The sequence below is a fragment of the Puma concolor genome, chromosome B4 (assembly GCF_028749965.1).
Source record: "Puma concolor isolate L17-30 chromosome B4, mPumCon1.1.hap2, whole genome shotgun sequence".
Classification (NCBI taxonomy): Eukaryota; Metazoa; Chordata; class Mammalia; order Carnivora; family Felidae; genus Puma; species Puma concolor.
Genome location: NC_141673.1, coordinates 1,840,945 through 1,857,595, shown reverse-complemented (window position 1 = coordinate 1,857,595; position 16,651 = coordinate 1,840,945). Strand labels below are relative to the sequence as shown.

The 16,651-nt window shown below is 66.0% G+C and overlaps 1 protein-coding gene across 2 annotated transcripts in view; it reads left to right on the top strand.

The window, feature by feature from the left end:
- TAFA5 (TAFA chemokine like family member 5) overlaps window positions 1–16,651 on the top strand; it is a 191,819-nt gene that overhangs the window by 69,169 nt on the left and 105,999 nt on the right. The window contains exon 1 of one of the 2 annotated variants that reach the window (XM_086711967.1): window positions 1,848–1,977. The exons of the other annotated variant lie outside the window; for it this stretch is intronic. Coding sequence (XP_086568093.1) covers window positions 1,887–1,977 — 91 coding nt within the window. The 5' untranslated portion in view covers window positions 1,848–1,886. Of the gene's footprint in view, window positions 1–1,847; window positions 1,978–16,651 lie in introns of those variants that run through there. 2 annotated transcript variants of the gene reach the window in all.

The following is a 16,651-nucleotide window of genomic DNA, read 5'->3' as shown; positions in this document are numbered from 1 at the left end:
TGTGACCACCCCCCACCCCCCCCACACACACAGGGCCTCACACAGGAAGTGCAGGGCCAAGCATAGGTCCCTGCCCCAACCCACTTGCAGAGCTCTTTGCTGGGCATTTGAATTCAGTTGGTGCACAAGTGCCTCAAGGCCTACCACCCTGGTCGCTGTGCTTGGGGGCGATCTGACCACAGATGCTCCTGGGCCAGGGCCCTGGGAAGGTGAGGAAATCCACCAGGAAGAAACACCCGCCCTTGCTAGGGGCGGGATAGAGGCGGGCAGGAAGGTGCCGCTGTTTCCTCTGGAGCCTTCCCTGGGCATGTACTGTGCTCCCACGTGCTCGGGCGCCTAGCAGCTGGCCTGGAGGATTTCACACACCAGACCCAGAGAGAGAGAGAGAGAGAGAGAGAGAGAGAGAGAGAGTGCGCGCGCGCGCGCGCGGGCGCGCGCGCATGTGTTTCCTGGCAGAGGGGCCCTTTTTCAGAACCCACAGCAGGTCGAGCCTGGACCGCAGTGAGGCCTGGGCCAGGGTCCTCCCCGCGCCCCCCCCTCCCCCGCCGGCCGCGGGGGTGCGAGGGGGCTGGGCTAGCCCGCCTGAGGCCGCCCGCCGCGCTCCCGCAGCCGCCGCGGAGGCTCTGCAGTGAGGCCCCTGCGCACCTAGGTGGAGCCCGACCCGCGGTTTTCGGCTGGACAGGCCCCGCCTGACCCGCCGGCGCGCCAGGCGGGGGCGCTGCAGGGCGGCGGGGGGTCCCCCGGGTCCCCTGCGCGGCCCAGTGCGCATCGGCGGCTCCGCGGACCGGGCGGAGCGCAGACGGCGGCGGGCGCGGGCCGGAGTCCGATCGCCGCGCGGGCCGCCTCCCCAGAAGGGGCCGAACGAGCGAGCGAGCGAGCGGGCGCGCGCCGCCGGGCCGGAGCAGCGGCTTCCCGCGGGCGGCGAGGCGCGCAGCGTCGCCGGCCCCACCTGTCGGCGCGGCGGCCGCCGCCACCGGCCCCTCCGCCGGCCGCGTTCCCGGCCCCGGCCCCGGCAGCGCCGGCCAGAGCGAGCGGCCCGCGGAAGCGCCGGCCCGGGCCTCGTCCCACGGCAGCGGCGGAGGCGCGGGCTCCGGGGAGCGCGGAGGCCGGCCCCGTCCGGGGCGGAAGGGGGGGCGACCGGCCCTCCAGCCCCGGGCCGCGCAAGTTGGATCTCGGCGGGCCCGGCCGGGCCCCGGCGGCGGCGATGGTGCGGCAGCCCCGCGCCCTGCGCGCAGTCCCGGCCCCGAGCCCGGCTCTCCGCGGCGGCGGCGGCGGCGGCGCGGCCCCCTGAGCCCCGGCCGGAGCGAGCGCGGCGCGGCGGCGGCGGCGGAGGCGGCGGCGGCGGCGGCGGAGGAGGAGGAGGAGGAGAGAAGGAGGAGGAAGAAGAGGAAGAGGAGGAGGGGACGAAGAAGGCGACGCCGAGCAGCGGCGGAGGGGCCGGGGCGCGCAGCACCCCCCCGCGCCGCCGGCCGTTGCGCAATCCGCGGCCCGCCGTCCGGGCCCTGCGGGCGGCGCGGCTCCGGGGGCGGCGGCGGGGCTGATTCATGGGGCCGCGGCGGCCGCCCCCCCGCGCCCGGGCCCCCGGCGCCCCGCAGCCCGCGATGGTGGCCGAGTGGCCGGAGCGGCGGCCGCCGCGGCCGGAGACTTTCTGCTAACCTCCCCGCCCCGCCGCCCCTCCCCGGCGCCCCCCGCCCCTCCCCTCCCCCTGCCCGAAAGACGCGCATCGCCGCCCGGAGTGGCGCCTCCAGTCGCGGCGGCCGCGGCGGTGGCGGCGGATGGGGGGCGCGAGCGGGCGGCCGCGGCGGCTGCACCCGGTGGGGCGCTGATGCGGCGCCTGGACCTTCGCTGCGCGACTTCGGGGGCGTCGGCCGAGTGGGCACTCCGCGATGCAGCTCCTGAAGGCGCTCTGGGCACTCGCAGGGGCCGCGCTCTGCTGTTTCCTCGTCCTGGTGATTCACGCTCAGTTCCTCAAAGAAGGTAATTGTCCCCGGCGCGGACCGGCCCCCGGGCGCTGTCCCCGCGGCCGCCCGGGCTTCCAGCACGTTCCGCCGGCGCCACTGCGGGCCCGGAGCGGCGGCGCGGACCTTCCCGCGCCCGGCGCTTCGGGGCTCACCGGCGGCGCGGGGAGGGCGCTGCGGCCTCTGTGCCCTCGCGCCGCTCGGGGCCCCAGCTCTCGCCGAGGCTGCCGTGCCGGTCCCCTGCCCCACTCGGCCCCGTTGGCAGCGGCGCCCGCCCGCTCTCCGCGGGCCCTCGGTAGATGGCACCCGCGCTCCACGGTGGCGGGGCCGGGGCGCGCGCGCGCGGGGCTGGGGGACCGGCAGGAGCCAGGGCGAGGCCTGTGCGCAGCATGCCGCTCCCCACGCCACCTTCCCAGCCGAATCGGGGACCCGTGGGCTCGGGGAGCCGGGACTTGGTCGCCAAAGTGCGGGGGTTGGGGGGGGTGCTGCCCTCCGGGTGCCTGCTGGAGCGGCGGCCCCTGGATCCCGTTCTTGGGACTTGGTTCAGGCGGATGCCTGGACGGTCGGACCCTTGAGGCTGGAGGGTATTCTGGGACCTCGGTTCCGATATGGTCAGGTGGGCACTCCTGGAAACTTCCTGGCCCCGAGCAGGGCTCTCCTGGAGCTTGGTCCTGGTAGAGCCGGGGCTGAGCCAGAACAGGAGACCCAGGGCACGCCAGGCCTTCAGTTGTACCCACTGCCTGGGGCTGTCAGCCGCCCTCGCCCTCAGGCACCTTGCTACCAGGGCGGCCGGCCCCGCGCCCCCCTGGCCAGCAGGGAGCGCTGAGCACTGGAGGGAGCTGGAGTGGCTGGGGAATGCTAGCCCGTCCTCATTAGCCCTGGGTTTGGGTTCCTACAAAGGAAGGATTTGCAACATTCCGCTGCTTCCCTGCCTAATTAATGAGCTGCTGCTGGCTTCCCAGGGAAGCAGGTAGGTGTGGGAGGCCAGCCCCAGGCTGGGTGACCTCCTCCATCGGCCTGGTGGCCGTTTCCCTCCGTGGAATTTGGGTCCAGAACCTGAAGGGGGAGCTGACTGTCCCAGGGGCTTGCTGTTGGCCTGCCCTGCCCTGTGGGTGAAGTTGGAGGCCAGCTCCTGGCCACGCCACCTGCCTCTGGAGTGGGCGGTCCTGCCTTGGGTTGGTGGTCCCACGGGGCTGGCACGTCCCCAGAGGGCTGTTCTCAGCCGTGTCTGCTGCCAGGGGACCAGAGGACCCCCCCCCCCAAGTGGCCAGAGGGACCCTGGGCAGCTGGGCCTCGTTGGGCCTTTAGTTCTTTACCCTTCTCCCTGGTCTTTCCCGTTTGGGGAGGTTCGTCTTGGAAAGGGATCGCGCGTTAAAGTTTTACCGTCTCTCTCCAAGGTCGAAAGTGCCCGTCTACATGGGAAGTTCCCGGGACGAAGAGCCCTTTCCCTGATATTAAAGCAATGATTTAGAAAGAGGGTCAGGCCGCTGGCCACTCCGATTGCGTGGGACTGAACGGGTCCCTTCCGCTCTTCCCACGGGGACTGAGCGGTCCTGGTGTCTTCAGGGGACAGCACCATGCTCCTGAGGCGTGGGTCTCAAGGACAGTTTCTTCTGGCCGGGAGGAAAGAGCTTCTGTCCCCTGGGTTGGAGGATGCCGGGTTGCAGGGCAGGGCAGGGTTTAAGGGAAGAAAGGGGCTCACGGAGTGAAGTGTTATTGTGGGTGCTCGTGGAGAGCCCTTCACAGGAAATCTCGGCATTCACTCTAAGCAGACAGATACACACACGTGTGTGTCATGCGGTGGCAGGCCGTGGAGGACGAGGAGGCCGGGCCACGGGGCCGTGGAGCAGGCGTGTGGTCAGAAGGCGCATGTCTCTCAGACAGACGGGGAGTCCCGGTGTTTGCCCGTCCAGCCGTCCAGGCGCCGGAGGTCTGTCAGCGTGCGGTGACACGGAGGCACTGGCTGCAAGGGGCTGTCCCCTTCGTCACAGGGGAGGCCTGGGGCTCTTCTTGGTCCTCAGGCCGTGGGAGCTGGTTTTCTTCCCTCCAGTAGCGTGCTGGCCCGCCGGCAGTTGTGACTTGTCTGCAGATGAGTGCGAAAGGGCTGATTAAGTAGCCATTTCCGTGACTCTGGCTTTTCAGGGATGAAGAATGGGGGGCCCAGGGAGCCGTTTGTCCACACTTCACCTTTTGTGTGGAGCTGCGGGCCACCCTGTGGCTGACCGGTCCCCCTCTGGCCAGCCGGTCTCCCAGCGTTTGGGAAGATGAATCGGGCTGTGACCGGAGGTGCGCGCACATTGTGGTTCCCCGACTGCAGCCGTGGCTGGTCCGGCCTTTGTCGGGACGATCCTGGCCCCTGGGTGGGTCCCGCCTGGCTCGGCCGGCCGAGGGCCGAAGAGGGAGCCCCGGACGTGGCCCCGGTGTGGGAAGTGGGGACGCCCCGGGGCCTGGGCGGCACCTTCTTGGCTCACTCCTGGGGCCACCCCGACCCCCTGGGACACAAGAGGGGCCTGTCTGTTGCTTCTGAATGCAGCGTGCAAATGTGTGTTTGGGGGTCTCGGGAACCGGATTTAAAACCCAGCTGCTTACTCAGGAGGCAGGTGCCCAGGTGACGGGGTGCTGGGGCAGGGGCAGAGGGAACCCCTTCCTCTATGTCCTTAGTTACGTCGGGCCTCGGAACAGGGGGTTACGGGAACGGCTAGAATCATAACAATGTTTCCCACCCTCATCTTCAAGGGACTTTAATATATTTTCCTTCCGTCTTTTATTCACTTGACAGATTACAGCACTGCCCGCAGATTAACGGCTTTTGTGTCGATGCCTAATGTAACAGGAAGAGCGACAGAAACACTAAAAAGGAGCGGGGAGACGTGAGAGCTGATGCCCGGCCGAGCCAGGCCGCTTGTGGGGCGAGGTGTTGGGGGCTCTGGGACCCGGAGGGGGCGGGAGCAGGCCGGGAAGTCTGCATGGAAGGGCGAAGCTGGGATTTGTTTCTGGAACGTGGTCTGGGGATTTAAGTCTCTCTCTGTAAACCCTTTCGGTGGCAGACGAGTGCGTGAGACGGGCATGTGTCGTGTCAACAGCCTCTCTTACAGCTGCTACCGAGCGCTCGCGGCGGGGTGGGGAGGTCGGCACCGGGCCGGCCGCCCACGCCGTGTGCCGGCCTCGGTCCCGGGGCTCCGAGTGCCGTCGCTGTGGCCCGCGAGGCCTCAGCCGCCGCCCCGGGCCAGGCTGTGTGATAGAGTGGATACGATCCAGCGTTCACATCCCGAGTCAGCTCGTTGTTCTGAGAGGGAAGGGTAATTCTGTGAGCCCGAGGCTGGGAAGGGACACGTGTGACCCCATCGGGCCCCTTAACAGCCTTCCGTTAGTTGGCGGCCTTCCGTAGTTGCTAATTGCTGTCGTGGTCACGAGATTCGCAGCTGGCACCGAGCATCACCAGCTTCCTTGCAGCCACCAGCTTGTTCTGAACAAGGGACAGGGAGAGGATCGGGGACTGACACGGCACCCTTCCTGAGTGAGGATTCCGTCGGAAATGCTCGTTGGCTCAAACAGCTCGACAGCCTCTCCCGGTTATGTGGCACGCATGCGTGTCCCCAAGGCGTGAGCCGGCAGGGGCTGGCGGGAGGCCCGCCGTGGGTTGGTGCGGGCTCGGCGGGGAAGCTGTTCCTGGCGGTTCTGGGCCGGGGGACGGTGCCCAGCTCCGTCGTCAGAGTCACGGCCGCAGAGGCAAGACTCGTTCACAGAGAGAGGGCCGCAGCCCCGCGCCTGGCCGCCCTCGGCCGCTGTGCCAGTGACCTCCACCTGCTCCCCGCATGGCGCCTCCGCAACCCTCCAGCAGATGCGTCGGGGGCTGGGGACGTGTGAGTGGCTTCGGGAGGGGTGGGATTGGAGGGCGTTAAAAATAACCAGCTCCTTTATCATCATTTACTATCGTTTCTCATGTGATGAAGAATCTGATAAATGAAACCCACACCAGCCTCAATGGGAATCTCAGCGCCGAGATCCTATCCTCAGGACTGGAAACAGAGGGGACTTTTCCGATGTGGCACGGCTCGCTGCGGCCTTGGGCGGGGGCGTCTGTGCTCTGGGGGCCCCCAAAGAGCCCTGGGGTGTCTGGGGGCACCGCTGCGGTGGGGGTGGGGGCCGTGCACGTGCCCACGCTGGGAACGGCGAGGCCTTGGCTGAGGTTCTGGTAGGCAGCAGCCTCCCACCTCGTTCTGTCCGAAAATGGCACGGGGAGCCGCGCCGGGGACGTGCGGAGCCCTCGCTCAGTGGTCCGCACGCCGTCTGGGGACACCAGGAGCAGAGGGGGCAGGAGGGGCGGCCACGTCCCCTCCTTTGGTGGTGATGTCAATGACTAGTAAGTGACATCTGGTTGAATTATTCAAAGGCCCCGTGTCTGTGGTTCTATATGCTGTCCTGAGGTGTGTGGAATATATCACATGCATCGTGGGCCCGACTGAAAATACAGCCTCTTAATTAGGGGGCAGAGCGCCTGTGCGATGGCGTGCAAGGACAGGGGCGGAGGGAAGCCCGTCCGTTGTGTCCTGAGTCACACAGGAATGAAAAGCACATGAAAGTATGTGACGCGTGTGAAGTGAGCTACGCTGTGAGCACCTGCACAGGTAGCACAGAGCAGCTACTGGGGCACGTTTCAGGGAACGGATTCGGGGCTCCTCTTGGATGAACGTTCATGGCCCGTATTGCTGTCCACCTGCTGTCAGCCAGGGGGGCCTCAGCCATGGTCGCCAGCGTTCCCAGGACTCTGGATCCTGGCTCCGGGGAGCCCTGTGGGAAAGGGCAAGGCTTCCTCTCCCTCCCAGGGCCGGGAGCACATGTCTGTGTCCCCCCCCCCCCCCACTGCCCCGCAAATGGATGGACAGGCCCCCACCCCAGGACCACCTCTGCAGGGAGGGGCTCCCCAAAAGGAAGGGAGCCTGAGGACCAGCGGAACGGGGAAAGGGTGGGAGAAAAGCCCAGTCCGCGGAGGTCCACCCTGGGACCCGGCCCGAGTCCTGGGGGGCCCGCTCACCAGCCTCGGCTGATAGCCTGCCTTTCCCGGCGGGGGGCTCTCATCGCTCCGTAGACCTGGTGAGTCAGGTGCAGGACGGCCAGACCCACCTGCTCTTTCTGGCGGTTACTTAGTTACTGAGTGCGTGGGGACACTGCTGACAGCCCCCCTGCAGAAGCTGTTGGCAGGGGTGGCCCACGGCTGCAGGCAGGGAGGAGGGTTATCCGGCTGTCGGCGGAGGTGGGGGGGGACCTTGCTGTCGACACCCCCAGCTCCCCACGCGAGCAGGCGCTTCCTCCAGGCGCCAGGCGGGGAGGGGGGTGGGCAGCTCCCCAGAGACCCTGGCTTTGCTGGATCATCGCTTTTCTGCGTCTACACTGCCTGCAGGCTGGTGCCTGGATGAACCCAGGGAGGCAGTCAGGGTGTGCGAATCCGTTTCCCTGTTGTGTGGGCTCTTTGAGGCACACGTGGCAGGTGCAGCTGTGCGACCCCGAAGGTGCCCACGGCAGCTCCCAGGTGAGCCCCGAGAGCACGGAACCCCTTTGTCCCAACAGTTTTGTAGGGACTGGAGCCGGAGGTCCACCCCGCGCGCCCCCACCGTTCCCAGCCGTCACGGAGAGGTCCCAGAGCTCTGCCCCGGACCGCCGGAAGTTTCTTTGCAGCCTGATGTGTCACGTGTCAGACACTCAGACCACCGCCTAGGGTTGAGCCACGGCTCGCTCTGGGTGGACTGCCGCCCGTCACGTGGACGGCAGGTGTGTGTGCCACGTGTCCAGCCTGGGAGGGGTGGTGCCAGCAGCTCCAGGGGCCCTGCCTCTTGTGGGACTGATGTGGGAGCTGCCGTGGTCTTGCACGTGTCTTCGGTTCGCCTTTCCCTCCCTGCCTAGTGGCGTCCACAAGTCACTTGTCATTCCGTCCGATTCTCACTGAACGGGGGAGGCCGCTCTGCAGGTGGGAACACGGTGGAGGGAGGAGGCTCTGGATGGCCACGGACACGCTGGTTCCAGGAGCATGAGACCGACGTGGCCTTGTGTCTCAGGCCCTCCAAGCGGCAGGGCCCTCAGCCCTTAGGGCTCAACCCTCCCGAAGCCCCTGAGCTGTGGTAGGACAGGCCGCCTGCTGGAGCGGCTGTTCTCACCCGCGGGGCTGGTGTGGACCTCAGGCGCCCAGAGTGGCAGCTGCCAGCTCTCGCTGTCCCCGAGTGCCTGGGACTCCGACGGGTGGGACGGGGCCTCGAAGGGCCGAGGCAGTCGCCCTGTGGCGTCCCTGGAGGCCCTCAGCCTGCCGGCTCATGACCTGTGTGGGGTCCGACCGGCACCTGCTCCTGGGCTGGGGGTGCTCGTGCCCCCTGCCCCCGCTCAGCCGAGCCCTCTGCCCTCTGCCCTCTGCCCTCTGCCCTGTCCTCTTTTGTTCTTGTTTTGCACCACAGAAAACAGACCGGGCTCTGCTGGGTCCCGAAGGTCAGCGTGTCACCCGTGGAGCGGTGTCACCCTCCCCCCCGCCCCTGACTTCACGCCGCCTTGGAGTTCTCAGAAGCGGGGCCTCCCGCCGACCCCCCCAGCCCAGGCTGGACCTCGTTTCTGGTCTTGCCCGGGCTCCCCCGTTACCTCCCATGGCCTCACCTACCCCGTGAGGAGGGTGTGGTTGGGAAGTCAAGGACAGAACGTGCAGGGTCTGGCCAAGGCCCCAGGGCCTTCGACGCTGAGCACCGGGCTCCACGTTTTCTTCCTTGCGGGAACGCAGATGTGCATCCTGGGAAGCCACACAGAGGTGCGGCAGCGACCCTGCAGGACGGGCGCCCGCTGGCCGTCTCGGGCAGGGTGACATTGGCCTCAAAGCTGTCTGTCTGCCCACGTGACCCCGCTGTGCAGGGGAGGCCACAGGGGGTGGGCAGAGACCTGGACGCCAGCCACCGGTTCTGAGCCTCGGTCTCCTGGTCCGACGGTGGGATCCTGTGGTTGGATGTGCCGAGGGGGCTCCCTCTGCCCTGCCCCTTGCCTCTAGGTCCCCCGACCTGGGCGGGGAGGGTGGTTCTAGAAGGCTCCAGCCCTGGGTGAGCTGCCCTCTGAGAGGCTGCCCGAGGACCCGGCCAGTTTTCCCCGACAGACCATGTCCGCCCTCGGCCCTGTGGTATCTTCCCCGTGCGTAATTAGAGGAGGCTGTTCCATCTTTAAACACACTCTTTTCTGCCTGGAGAAGGCGGGTTTTATTAACTCCTTACCTTCCTTCTCCTCCGCTTACAGAAGCAGCCAGGCAGGCCCTCTGGTTTGCTCACCAAAGGCGGAGCCCAGAGCTTGTTATAAATGACTGTGCTCTGTGGGCCTTACAGCCTGCGTTCAGCCCTCTGACCCCGGGGGGCACCAGGGCAGCGCGCACCCGGTCCCAGGACCCGCAGCCCCGTGACAGCCTCAGTAGGCGTGCCTGGAGCACAGATCAAGGGCCTGCTGCAAACCAGCAGGGCTCTGTGCTGGGGAGCTGGTGGATCCAGTGGGATCCAGTGTGTAGAGAGGATGAGTGGGGGCCCGAGTGTGTGCACTTGGGGGGAACGCACAGCAGCGGGGCAGTGGGACCCCCCAAACCACGTGTGCCCTGGACCCGTGGATGTGGCCTTGTTTGGAGACAGGGTCTCTGCAGATGTAATTAAGGTAAGGGTCTCGAGATGAGATCGTCCTGGACGAGGGTCCACCCTAAGTCCCCCGACAGGTGTCTTTATAAGAGAAGAGACGTGGGGGGGGGAGGCGGGTGAGGACGGGGGCAGAGACTGGGGGACAAGGGCTGCCCACGGCCAGCAGGAGCACAAAGAGGCAGGAAGGACCCTCCCCGGGAGTCTCCAGAGGGGACACAGCCCTGCCCCACCTGGGTCTTGGACCCTCCACATCCAGGCCTGTGGGAGAGTGGATTTCTGTTGTTTGAAGCCACATGTTCGTGGTGATGGCAGGGCAGCTCCAGAAACGGATAGGCCGCGCACGGAGGAGGGGGCACACGCCGTGTCACCGGAGTCGCGTCGCCGGGAGTCACGCCACATGTGCCGGGGGCTCAGGGAAGCATGTTCTCCCGGGTGCTGGGTCTCACTGCCCTCCCCCGTCTGTCCGGTTTCCGGTCAGGGTGTCTGGGCCCACGGAAGTGATGACCTTGGAGCTGCCGGGTGGGGCAGAAGCCGCTTCCCCCAGGTCAGGTGTGGGATGGATGGGGCCACCCAGAAACTCCGAGCACGCCTCCCCCATAAATCCAGCGTTTCGCAGAGTGAGGCACGCTTTATGCAGCACGGGTGGGCATTTTTCATTTTAACGGCCGTGTGTTTATTTTTATGGGTACCTTCTATTTGTGGCCATGGCGCTGGCTTTCTGGTTAAGAGAGAGAAAGGGCTTCTTTTGGACAGGAAGGTGGGACTCGGGTGCGGTGTCGTCGTGGAGAGACTCGGGGTGGGGGTAGTGCACGTTTCCTGAGCACCTGCTGAGCGCCGGGTGCTGGGAGTTGTTGGGACCAAGGGTGCCGGGAGCTCCGGAGAGTTCTGCAGGCTGGGGGGCTGGGCTCCAAAATGCTGGTCACTTCCTCTCGGGTGTCCAGGTTGGCTCAGCGGGGGAGCCGGGCTCCACGATGGAGGTCAGGATGGACAGGTGGCTCCGTCGGCTTCCTGGGGCCGCCGTCACGAAGGACCGTGGGTGGACACTTTGAGCCGCAGACCCTTCCGGTCTCTTGGCTCTGGAGGCCACGGTCTAGGCCACCGTGGGGGCAGAACGGGTTCCTTGTGGAGGCTCCGGTTCCTCCCAGATCCAGAATGATCGCGTCTCAAGAGCCTTGATTGTACCTGTGAGGACGCTTGGTCCAGATGGGAGGGGAGCTCACGGTACAGATGGTCCTTTTACTGGTTAGGGAGGGGACATGGGATGCATGGGCCGCTGGAGGGGTGCAGGAGAGCGAGGACGAGGGCAGGACTGTGCCCCCAACGTGGAGTCCCAGGCAAAGGGGGCGCACCGAGTGCCGTTGGAAGTAGCCTGCTGGGGCAGTGCTGGGCAGAAGGAAGAGGCGGGCACTCCAGCCTGTCTGTAAGGCCGGTAGTCAGCCCCCCTGCATGCCTGACCTGTTCCATGTCACGTAACGTCCCCCGAGGTGGCAGGTGGGGGGCGGGGGGAGTCAGGCCGAAGGCGGCGAGGGGCTTGCTGAAGCCACGTGGCCCTGAGCCCCTGCAGACGTGAGGGTGTGGTGCTGGGGGTGGCCCAGGAATCTCCCTCCCCCAGCAAGCACCTGCCTGGACACCTGGGAGGTGGCCGCAGGGGTGGGGCCGGAGGGCTCCCTGGGGCTTCTGCAGAAATCTCTTGGTCCAAGTGGTCTCCTGAGCTGCCCCCTGCATGGGGCCTTGTGCTGACGTCCTTCCGGGGACTGACTCATCCCGTCTGTCACTGAACACCCTCCTTGCCATGCTCAGCTCTTCTCTTTGCCACTGACCTTGGGGGCTTAAGGACCCCGTGCCTCAGTTTCCCCCATCGGGGGGCTGTGAGCACAGGTCCCCCGGGGTGGTGGTGAGGGAGAGGTGTGTTCACGCATGCAGGAGGTCACAGCTGAGCATGTGGAAAGTGCTGTCCTCACATCACACCCAGCTTGGAATCACCATCCCGCCCGTCTGTCCTCTGACATGGGCGGAGGACTCCGGATTGGCCGCCGTGTCCCCACTGCCCCCCCCCCATCTTTCCACCCCTCCTTTGCTTCCTCGTTGTTCATGCCGACCCTCTCCCTTGGGGGCTGAGAGGCAGTTCTCAGCTGGGCTCTGGGAGGCTCTGGATGGAGGTTGTCAGAGGGAGGGCCCCGTGTTGGGTGACGATCCAGGGTACATGGGATTTTCCAGAATACTTAGCAGACATAGGCAAAAGGGGCCTTCATGAGGTCCTGCCTGTGCTTTCTGGGGCTGATCTCAGGGGGTCACTCAAGAGGGCGGTCAGGGCCCTCGGGGCTGAGCCTGGCGTGGTACCTGGTTGGTGCCTGGAGAGCCACCAACGGGGTCCTGGGCCCGGGGGAGGCTTGCTGAGGGGGGACAGGAGAGCCGGTGACGGCCTTGCCTGTAGCCCCGGGACGGAGCCGTCCCCTGGTGACCCAGCTGGGGGCAGAGCAGCTCCGGGGAGGCTGGCCTGCCGACTGCCTTCACCGGCCCGCTGCGCTCTCCTGGGCGAGTCCCTGTGCACAGGTCCCCGGGCCACTCTCTGCTCACTGGACGCCTTCCCGCTTCTGCGTATAAGGTGACGCCTCGGAGCCCGTTTGCCCAGAGATGACGGCACAGAGGAGGTCCGCCCACGTCACCTTGCACATGGGGAAACTGAGGCCCGGCAGCAGACTGACTCCTCCAGGGCCGCGTGGGTCTCAGTTAGTGATGTTGGCAGATGTCGGGGGAAACGGGGCTTCAGGCAGGGAGACCGGTGCGGCCGAGGGCTTTCTCGTTCTTGGTGCCACAGGGAAGGGTTTCCAAGCTGGCTGCATGGGCCGGCGGGGGGGGGGGGGGGGGGGGGCGGCGGGCAGGGGTGAGCAGAGGAGGACTGATGGGGGTGCCGGGTCTGAGCCCGACAGGCTGTCAGATTGCAGAGAAATGTTCCTGTAACCAGCCATCGTGTGGGGGCCCTCGAATCTATACTTGCCCTGTCCCCCGAGTGACACACGTGTCTGCTCTCAGGCACGAGGTGGGGGGCTGCTCTCGGTCTGTTCCAGGGCTGGGCACGTGTGTGTCCGATGCAAGTCAGCACCCGGGGGCACGGGGCCACACTCACCGTTCCCAGGGGGCCCCCGTGTGGGTCCCGCCAGCTGCCTGCTCCTTACTGAGTGTGACCGTGGAGCTTTGTCTGGGGCTGGGCCGTGGCACCTGGTCTCCAGCTCTGAGTTGTCTACCACGGACCGGGCACCCTGTCTGTGTTTCCGGGTGGGCTGTTTGGGACACGGACCCCGTGGCTTGGCGCTCTGACTGCCATGCCCAGGGAGCCTTTGTCTGGCTGGTCACTGAGCCTCGGATGGCCTTGGCAGGTGGAGCAGACGGGCTTCCTCGGTGTACCCTGCCCTGCCCAGAGGAGTCCGTGCCCACACCCTCCAGCCCACGAGCCACTCTCGGCTTGCGGGCATCGCTGCTTGCACGGGGAGACGCTGCACCTGACCGCACCTGTCAGCGCCAGGCGCATGAAGCCCCATGTCCATGCGGGCGACTCTGGACGGAAGAGCTTCCTGGAGCCCGTGACCTGGTGGAGTGGCAAGCACCGGTCTCCCTGCACACACTCCCAGCTGTGTGCCCGCAGCCTTGGCCTCCACTGCTCCGAAATGCAGAGGAATTCTCCCTGTGCCTTCCCGGGCAGAAACGCAACCCGGGGGCCCTCCAAAGAGATCTGGGGGACTCCCTGTTCCCAGAATGGTTGCCCTCTAGGCTCCTGTGTTCCTCTGGGCCCCAGGGGTGTGGGGAGGCGATCACAACCACCCCCCTGTTCCCCGCCAGCTCCAGCTGGAGCCTGCCAGGACCGAACGCAGCTGACGGCACCCAGGGGCTCCAGCCACACAGAAGAGGCTGGGGAAATAGATGCGTTTTGTTCCGACGATCAGCACGCCACCAGCGGTGATGAGATCCTTGCTGGGCAGGGGGGCCAGAAGCCCTTCTCTGGGCCAAGGCAGGCCAAGTGGGGTTCCGTGGGGGCCGCCGAAGCCGTCCCCGTGGGCCACGCACAAGAAGTGACACTTCGGGGGATGGGCATCAGCCCGACAGGTGCAGTGAGCCGCCCGCCTGCAGGTGAGGGTCCCCAGCACCTGTCTTGCCTCCGGGGGCCGAGAAGATCCCGGGTGCTGGTTAATTGGCGTCCGTGTGGGGCCGTGCCGACTTCCTCAGGGTCTAATCCTTTAAGAACAGAGACGGTCTCCAGTACAGCTGAGTTCTGAGCTAAGTAAATTAAACCATTTGCTACATGATATCTCGTGGCCTTATAAAGCAGCAAGATTATGCAAACACAATCATTAAGTATGATTATGCAACTTCCAGTGTGGTTCTTACAGGACATTCATTATCTCCCACCCCTCCGTACGTAAGCTTGATTCCCAGGGAATTAGTGGTGTTACTGTTCAAACTTTTGTGTTAAGCAGGCTCGTGGCAGAGCTTTTGAAATGCATCTTGAAGGCGGTGTTTGCATCTCAGGGTTTGACGAGGGAGTGAACGTGACGAAGGACGAAGCTCGCTGGTCTGGGAAGATTCCGGCCGTTGTGCCGATAGGTTTCTCCTCGCCTGATTAAAACGACGCTCTGTTGTCCTGAAAGTTACCGAGACGGAGTTGTTTCAGACAAGGGGGGGGGGGGACGGCGGAGGGGACGCCGCCTCGGGGGGCCTAGGGCGAGTGTTCCTTTCTGGTCCCCGCGGGCTTGGCCGGCTCTGGGCCCTGGTGCATGTCTGAGACCAGCGGACGGTGGCCTTCCCAGCCCCGAGAAAGCCGGCAGGTGAACGGATGACGGGACGCGTGCCGATGAGGTGGACTATTACTTAGGCGTAAAGAAAAAGCACGTTCTGGCACCTGCTGCAACGTGGACGACCCGTGAGGGCCTGGCGTTAAGTGAACCAAGTCTTGCTCGAGGGAACTCCTGTTCGGTTCCACTTGGGCGGGCGGCCTGGTAGTGGTCCGATCACGGACACAGAAAGTCGGATGGTGCTTTCTGGGGCCTGGGGGGAAGAATGGGGTGTTGGTGTTTAGTGGGGAGCAGGTTTCCTTTCGGGAGGACCACCAAGTTCTGGACACGGATGTGGGGACGGTGGCACCACACTGAATGTGCTCGACGCCCCTGCCCTGCACAGTGACAGGTGGTTAAAATGGCGCCTGGGGGTCTCAGTCGGGTGAGCGTCCGACTTCGGCCGAGGTCACGATCTCGCGGTCCGTGGGTTCGAGCCCCATGTCAGGCTCTGTGCTGACAGCTCGGAGCCTGGAGCTGCTTCGGATTCTGTGTCTCCCACTCTCTCTGTGGGGGGCGCGTGCCTGGGCTGGGCCCCTCTGGACAACGAGGGGACCTCGGGGAGGCCAGCAGGTGGGGTGGGGCCCCAGTGGCGCCACAGGCGGGGCTCAGAGAGGAGGCTGTTCGCCAGCTCTGTGAGTTGCGTCCCAGCCCTTGTGGCCACGCTTGTTCCTGCCACAGGGAGCATGTCTGCTCTGATTCATCGTGTTGAAGTGTGCGTGCATAGTAGTGTGGCTGTCCGTGTGGGCACCCACACGTGTCTTCATGCACCTCGTCTCGTGTTATGTGTGCGTAAAGGTGGGTGTTTGAGCCGACAGCACCTCGTGTTGCACGCAGTTCGCAAGGTACAGGTGTTGAGTTACGATGTCTTCCCCGGCGATCCCGTGCCCCGCAGCGGCCAGCCGGGTGGTGCTTCCAGCGTCTCCTGCCCTCAGCGGGAGCGCTCGCACACACATGTGCACACACACACACACACACGCACGAGAACGTTACGTTTGCCCTTTCTGCAGTAGTTCCTGGAGCTCTTTCCGGAACGGTGTTCTCTCACGCGGCTGTGGGGGATTCCTCCGCGTGGGCTCACGTTCACGTGACGGCTTCCCCATCGCCGGCCCTCCCGTCTGCGTCTTTTCTCGGAAGGGAACGTGCTGGCCGGGGCAGCCGTGTGCGCCTTCGAGACCCCGTGGGCGGGTGCGCCGTCGTGCCTCTGGAAGCGAGCCCGGGGCCTCCCTCCGTCCAGCGGGTCGCGTGCAGAGGCCCCCCAAGCCCGCACCGCAGCGCGTGCTGTCAACCCTGTGGGTCCCCCTGACCAGCAGGTGGCGGGCGGGCGTCTGGGGCCGTTGTCATTCTCGCTTCTCTTTTGAGGCCGATGCGGCCGCTTTTCCCCGTTCGCTCTCCGATCCGCGGCGGTTCTGTGTGGGGTGCTCGCGGCGTCCTGTCTGCAGGGCTCTCCGCTCTCTGGGACAGTCTTCGTTACCACACGGGTGGCACAGAACGTTCCTGCGGCGGCTCAGGCACGAGCTGCCCCTCGTCCGTGCATGTTGGGCTCCGATCGTGGCCGCGTCTGAGAGACCACGTGTGTCTGTCCCCTCGCTGGGTCTCCTGCACGGCCGCGTCCCATTACGTGCCCCGTAGCGGCCTGGTGCTGACAGGTGCCCGGCACAGACCTGGAGAGGGCCGAGTGCGTGGGTCAGCAGAGCCCTGAGTAGCCGTCACCTCTCAGCGTCTCGGGGGGGGGGGGGCGGGAGCCGTGTCATGTGGGGTCGGAGGTGGTGAGTCTGCTGATGGAGGTGTCCGTGCCAGGGCTGAGGTGGGCAGCAGGACCACGTGGCCAGGGAACGGTGGTGCTGGGCTGCCCAGCGGCCTCTGGGGGTGCCCAGTCCGGGGTCTCTGCGGACGGGCAGGTCCCACGTCTCTGACTCCTGCTGCACGAGAAGGCTTTGCAGGGGCCTGGGGAGGTAACGGGGTGATGGCTTCAGGCAGGGCCGGTCCCTCAGGAATGGGCTCAGGGGCGCGTCGGCCAGCAGTCGCCTTTCTGGACCCGCCTGGACCTTCCAGGGAGGGTACGACCTCACCGCAAGGCTGTGCCTTCGCTCGGCACGGAGCAGTGAGCGCCCCGGCGGACGGGCACACGGGGCTGATGCAGACTGGCTCTCGGAGGTGCTGGGCCCTCCGTTTTCCCGGGTGGGAGGTTTCATTTACCAGAAAAGACCTTGCGTCATAAGCGCTG